Source organism: Episyrphus balteatus, chromosome 1, assembly GCF_945859705.1.
Source record: "Episyrphus balteatus chromosome 1, idEpiBalt1.1, whole genome shotgun sequence".
NCBI classification, from domain to species: Eukaryota; Metazoa; Arthropoda; class Insecta; order Diptera; family Syrphidae; genus Episyrphus; species Episyrphus balteatus.
Window position 1 is genome coordinate 53,363,312 of NC_079134.1, and position 7,435 is coordinate 53,370,746.

The 7,435-nt window shown below is 32.2% G+C and overlaps 1 protein-coding gene across 1 annotated transcript; it reads left to right on the plus strand.

The window, feature by feature from the left end:
- The first annotated feature begins 293 nt into the window (after positions 1-293).
- LOC129920862 (uncharacterized) lies at positions 294-4,608 on the plus strand. Its single transcript, XM_056002354.1, has 4 exons — positions 294-3,462; positions 3,532-3,608; positions 3,674-3,745; positions 3,808-4,608. The coding sequence occupies exons 1-4, from the start codon at positions 3,386-3,388 to the stop codon at positions 4,077-4,079; spliced, it is 498 nt and encodes a 165-aa protein (XP_055858329.1). The 5' UTR covers positions 294-3,385; the 3' UTR covers positions 4,080-4,608.
- Positions 4,609-7,435: the final 2,827 nt, after the last annotated feature.

Consider the following 7,435-nt stretch of genomic DNA (forward strand, 5'->3'; position numbering starts at 1 on the left):
TTTTAATATCCATATGCTGTTTACCAGAAAATGACCATTTTAAAAACAAATTTGTGTTGACTTAACACTTTAGAGCCATTTAGTCTTCAAAAATAAACTTGGTCCAAAGGTGTTAAGTCAAGAAAAATCTTTATTTACATTGATAACAAGGTTTAATTTATAAAAAAAATTGGAAATATTAATGTGATTTATAACCAAAAAAGAAAATTCTTTTTGAAATAATATAATACTGTAGAAAAATCGCTTATCGTTTTTTTCCTTCCTCTTGACTTAACGCTTTAGGATCAATTTTTTTATTTAAAAATTAAAAATGAATGCAAAAACAAAGGAGTTTAGTAAACTTACGCCCTTAGTACCATACAATTTAAAAATTTTTTGACTTAAACCCTTTGTACCGAATCATTTCTAACGGAAGAGGATACGCTAGGGCTATGGCGATAGGACCAAACGAAAGAGAAAAGAAAGCTGACTGAAGTCCAATAAAAATCCGAAAATCGATTTTTTTGACTTAACCCCTTTGTACCCGGAGTCAAAGATATAAACGACTCGAAATTATATTTTTTGATTGTAAGCAAATTTAAGGATGCAAATTTTAAAATTGTATCGAATTAAATCCAATTGTACTTTTGTTCATCCAATTGTACTTTTGTACTTGAGCAAACTTGAGCACAAAATTTAAAAGAAGAATCTCGAATTCTAAATTTTTGTCGCCATGCAAACTCCTAGAATACTTTTCCTTCACCCTGGCTTTCATGTTGTTGAGTTTGGTTGAAATTTGTTTCTGACAAAAAGTGTTGGTTTGGCTTTTCTATAGTAGAGCTTATTTGTTTAACAGGTTTCCTCCAAATCAAAGAAATTCATTATTGGCCATCAGACGCAAATCAGTTTATTTTTATTTCATCCGACCAAAAAACCCTTGCCCAATCACTAACAATATATTTGTTGTATTTTCTTTGCGAATTGAAACCTCAAAAATTCTCGTTATGTCGTTCTGTCAAAAGCGTCTTCTTTACCTTTGCTCGTCCATGCACTTCGTTTTTGCGCAAAGCTTTTCTACCGGCCTCAGTTTTTACATTTATCCTATTAATGTGGTTAAGTTATTAATTGATCTGGACGGCTTGGGTTTGTATGAAAGAAGCGTAAGAAGTCCATCGAAGCAACAAATTGAGGATCGAACAGGTCTTCTCATTCATTGGACAGTACAGATTCAACTAAAGTTAGATTATGTGGTGTTTGTAAAAAGTTTTAAGAGATTTAGGTAATCCAATTATCGCAGGTTATCTTGCGAAAGTTACCGTGAACAGGTTGCTAGCGTTCCTTCACTTAATATTCTCCCAGGGTCAAGCCATTTTTTTTTTTGCTCCTCTTTGGTGGCTTTTTTGAAAACTTCCAAAATCCAAAACATATTAAAATTGTTCAGAATGTATTGCTAATGTGACTTATGTTGTTCCTGTCCCCAGGGCTACTTTCGTAGATTTTCAAAAAGAGGCCAAAAAAGAGGATTTTCATAAAAAAGAGGCCCCAGTAAATGTGAAAATAGAATAAGCTAAGTACGACAGTCACACGAAATACCTCATTTGCGCCTTTTCCGAACCCAACCTTTTAACACAATTTCTTAAAATTAAAATTGTATTATGTTCATACAATTTTAAAAACAGAATATTATAAAAACATAGCCTGTGCCTATTTTCTTCAAAAAAGAACACAAAATTTGTCAAAAATAAGCTTATAAAAGACCAAATCAGCGCTAAACAACAGTAACGTATATTTTTTTACAATTAAGTCGTTATAATTGAAAGTGGTATGTATAAGTCACATTTTACTTGATTTTCAAAAATATGTCAATTTTTTTAATCAAACGTACATAATTTTGAAAAAGTGGAACCAAAGTATCAAAAAGAGGGATTTTTTTTGACAATTTTTAAAAAGTGGAGGGAAAGTGGATTGGGTAAAAAAAGAGGAAAAACGCCACTTTAGAGGCGCAAAAGTAGCCCTGCCTGTCCCTCTTCTGATCTGTCATACATACCAAGCGAAGTTTTGAATTTGTTTTGTAGCCAATACCAAAACGTAGAACTTAAGTCTTTAACTTGAAATTAAATATTTGCTGAATGGTCTGGTCATAATGCAAGTTAAAATAAACATTACTCATTCTTTGGTAGAAATCTCAAGTCAGTTTGACGTGCGATCTTATCTTAAACTAAAAATAATAGAATCAAAGCGAAAATTATAATTCTCTTTGTAAATATTGAATTGTTTTATTTTTTTTTTTGTGTATTTTTATAATTTTAATAAAGTGTTAAGCGTAAGCGCGCTGCTGGTTGGTATAGTGTTTAAAACTAAAACGAAACACTTGATATTTTCGAACGAATATTGTACCCCAAAAAATCACCTTTAAACAGACTGCACAACAAAAACATATTTTCTATAAAAAAAAAAAACTGGATCTCCCGATGTAATCATTTACATTGACGAAACCCTTCGAAAATTTAAAAATAAACTCATTTTACGAGCTAAAATACTTTAGAAATCATGCAGAAATGAGTTAGCAATCTTAGATTTTGTTTTTAAGCATTTTTTATACTATTTTCCGAAGAAGAGTAAAGGATCTTCACTTTGGCTCGCAAGCAGTGGCATACACCATACATACTACATATGAGGCTAAATACTGCATATGAGGCTAAGAGAACAATAGTGGCGTAAGCCATAAAATTCAGTTTTGAGTTAGTCCAATTTTATATACGAAAATGATTAAATTTAGCCTTTTTGATGAACCATTAAAGAGTTATAAAATTCCAAACTCAAAAACACAATATTTCCCATGTAAATCATATGGCAAATAGAAATTTTCGATGCGGCAGTACTTAATGTTAATATTAAGGGCTGAAACTTTTACAGAATTTTTTTTCGTGATTTCCTACAATACTTTCGGTGTTACTTTGAACAAAAAAAATTTTTTTTTTTGAATCAGTCTAATATATACATTTTCATTTTTTAATAAGTCAAAAGGGATAGAAAAAGAATATCCATGTTTCTAGGGTACTATACTAGCTCGAACAGAATTCTCACATTTGGTAATTAATCACATTGATATTTCCAACTTTCTTTCTTCTATAAATTAAACTTTGTTATCAATAGCTGTGTTTAATTATTCGCGTGATCCAGATCAGATAACAGTAACAGGCCCATTCACGAATGTAGTGACTACGTAGTCAACTAGATCTGATTGGCTGAAAACAACTACAAAATTAGTTAAAATTTCGCCTCCGACATAGTGTAAAAATTTCAGCTTCAAAGTTAGTTGACAGTTCTCAGGCAGCTGTTTGATGCAAAGAAATTTGTATTTTGATTTTTATTTTTTAGTGAAATTTAATGAAAAGCACTTAAAATGAAAATAATAGTTAGTTGGTTAGATAAAAACTATGAATTAGAGTACCAAGAAGATGTTGCCAAAAAATCGTGCAGGTAATGTTTTTTTTTTTTTAACTTTAAAACTGAATAGTTTTTTTTTTATTGCTCTAAACAAAATGATAGATTTACAGATCCAGTGTATGCCGCAGCCTACATAGAACGGAATGTAGGTGCTCAAAGCACAAATTATTCGCTAGAAGGTAAAATTAAATGTTCTTTAATTTTATAATAAAAATAATTTATGATTTGTTTTATTTATTTACAGATCCATCAGTACATGCCGCATTCTATATGGGGGGTGTTTTGGGTACCAAAAACACTAATAGTTCGGAAGAAGGTAAAATTAAACGATCTTTAATCGTATTATAAAAAATAGTTTATGATTTGTTTTATCTTCAGAAGCTTCTTGGGAACACCGCTCCGTGCAGCTATTCTTAGATGAATGCAGGAGGCATAAGAAGGATTTGCGGAATCCTAAAATAAGGCGGAGGAATATATTCCTTAAAATTAAAGAGGTGATGGAATCGAAAGGCTACAAGCTTAAGGAGGGCACCCTCGAAAAAAAACTTTCAAACATGAAAATAAGTTACAATCGTATCTTAGACAATAAAAAAAAACCTCCACAGGTCGTGGGCGCATTTCCTGGCCTTTCTTTGACCAAATGTGCATGATTTATCAAGAGGAAGTAAGTGTCAGGAATGCGCCTACGGTGAGCTCTCTCGACCCTACATCTGCCGGTTCTCCCATGCAAGTAACCGAGAAAACAACGAAAAAGCCAACAAGCAGGCGAGAAAAACTGTTTGCTCTGGAGGAGGAAAAGGTTGCAATTGCCAGAGAAGTGTTGGAGGAATTTAAGGAGATAAGAATACTGTGGCAACGCAAATTTGAATTTGAGTTAAAAAAAATATAACAAAGAGTAGGGAGTGCAAGACAATTAAAATTATGGTGCTCTAAGGGCCAGTTTGTTTAAACTCGAATATTTTTAAATCAAGGACTATTCCAAGGAAAATCCTCTATTAAAAGATAATCGATTTTGAACAAATTAGGACTCACTATAATAACTTATTGTGATATGAATATTGTGATAAAACTAGACTATTTTGTTCAGACTCGATTATATTTTAATCAAGGATTTTCCTTGGAATAAAAACATTTTTTATTGTTTCGTTTATTTAGTAATAAGTTTTTTGTGCTCTTAAACTTAGGGCCAGTTTGTTTACACTCGATTATATTTTAATCAAAAATTTTCTTTAGAATAATTCTTGATTAAAAGGTAATCTAGTGTCAACAAACTGGCCATAAATGATTTATTTTAATGAATGTTTGTTGTATGAATTAATTGTTTTTTTTTTTTTTTTTTTGTAATAAGTTTTTTGTGCTTTTAGATTAAATCGTTATTATTATTTATTTTATTATTTATGTGTGTTATATGAATTTAGTAATAAGCTTTTCATTTGTCCTTAGACTGAATAGTTTTTTAAATGAATTATGTTTATTTTATTAATTCATTGTTTTTTCTGTGTTCCATATTTATTTTAAGTATTTTTTTCTCTGTGCAGGAAGCCTTGTTTGTTTTCTATAATTTGTCTTAGCGAAAAGATACCAAATTAGTTTGTTGTCTTAGGCCTTAGTGTGCAAGTGGCCGTTCTTTTCTTAAATAAAGTTAACTTTGGTTGATGTGTCAAAACATCGTTTTTGTTGTCTTTGTTAGATTTTGTTATAGAATTTAAATTTCTATTTAGGAACGACTAATGTTACATTTTGTTGATCTGTCGAAAAAAAAGCTAGGGCGTGTAGGTTGGGTCGAGACAGAAAAAAATCGTATAGGAGGGGGGTCTATTTCCTCTCGTTCAGCAGGGAGGGGCAATTAAAAAAAAATGACTTAATTTGGAAAAAAAATTATTTAAAATCGAAGGTCATACCTACAATAACGTGTTGTCGTCCGAAGAGTAATAGTAATAATAGCGGCGCCTACGACGAAAGACAGTTCCAGGAAAACTTTCGATTAACGAGAGTTGCCTTCGAGTTGATTCTCCTAGAAACAAGTGAGAAACAGATTGCCATAAAAACCCAACTCCTTGCTGTTATCTGGCTTTTGGCAACACCTGATTCATACAGGTAATTATTTTCCAATCAAGCTGCTCTTATTTTTGCTAATTTGCAACTTGTGAAGATGTTTTGTTAGAGTGGTCAAGCTAATTAATATGATGCCGAAACACATCAAATGCTCAACTGGTGCAGAGCTCGTTGCCACAAAAAGAGAATTTGCTGCAATATCACCCTTCAAAAATCTGATCGGAATTGTGGAATGAACACACATATTATGTTCCAACAATAGCACCAAAGGCACAAACACGAGTATACAGAAATAGAAAAGAATTCTGTTCTATAACTTTACAATGTATTTGTGATTTCATAGACTGCTACTCTGGTTGGCCAAGCTCTGTCCCAGACATAAGAGTTTTTAAAAACAGCGATTTATATCTCAAAGTTTTATTGTATTTGTATTTATATTTTTTCATTCAGAAAACATTAATATAGTAAAACATTTTTGTAGTTTTTAAAGAAATGCTAAGTACCTGCAACTCGGTTATAAGAAATATTTATACAAGTTTTCAAAATGAAAATTCTGAAACTAGTGTTTTTTGTTTTGTTTTTTCTTTTTTTTTTGTTTTTTTTTTTATAATAAATTATAACATTAAATTTAAAAATTATTTATCAGCATTTTATATGTTTATTCAAAGTTTTTGTATTGTTTTGCAAGTTGCTTATCCTTCTCAATTCAACAGGTAGGTAGAGCATTCTACAGACGAAAAATTGTCGTTTGGAAACAGTGTACTTAAAAAGCGGGGTTATAAGAGCCCTAACGTGTGAGATTTACTTTCGCAAGATTCCCTAGTACTGAACCTGCCCGGTGCGGAAGTGATAACTGTCGATAACATAGTTCATTTTTTGACGTTTTACATTTCATGTCACAATTCACACATTAACAGTTAGCACAAAATGGAAAATAACAAAAAGTAAGTAAAAAACAAAAAATTGGTAAAATTATTTAATAACCATTATTTTGTTTGCAGAAAAAGAATTACAAAACGTGACCAGTTCCATGAGATGGTCGAAAAGATGAAAACCCAACCTGATGTTGCAAAAAACTTCACCAAAAAGTCTCCGGAGCAAGTTCAAGAATTTTGGCAAAACTTGGCGGACACTTTAAATTCTCACGGTCCACCAATAAAAGAAGTTGCGGAGTGGAAAAAGAGCAGTTCGATTTATTAACAGTTTAAAGTCCTCCTTGAGAAAAAAAACTATCCCAAAACAAAAGATTGCTGAATGCAACGGGTGGTGGCCCATTTAATCAGGTTAACTTCAACCCATTAGAAGAGGACGTAATTCTGTGTTGATGGTGTTCCCCAGACCCAAGCTTTTGGAATGCCAAAAAAACGAAAGCTTGGGGCAATATTCGTGGCCAGTTCGGTAACACCACCTGTTTGTTCCCTGCAAAACAGCTTTTTCGAAGAAGCAGGGCTTACAATCGAAGTTTTAGATGAAAACTTTGGAATTGTTGAAAAAGAGAACGGCACCAATGTACCCAACATCTCAAACCCGAAGCCAAAATCATCTACAAAACCACCAACCCAAACTAAATTGTTGGAGGACTAAATTGATCTTCAAAAAAACCTGTATGAAAAGGTTACAATTCAAAACAATTCAATTCAAACAACCAAATTTATCTGCATTGCTTGATTTGAAGTATGTGAAGAAGGTTTTCAGCGGCCAAGCAGTCGGCAGCTATATTGCATTCAATAGCGGAGTGTTTATTTTGTCGCCGGCATTGTTTGGACGATTCGTTCGCTTACCAAGTGACCGTCCTGGCTCAGGATATTACTTTAATGCTTTACCCATAGCATTTTGCACATTGCTTTGTTTGAGGAATAAAATACTTACAATTCATCGGGAAGTTCAAGGATTTTTGTTGCCTTGAACCGTAAATCCTTGCGTTTGCTTCTTATTTGTGCATACACATTTT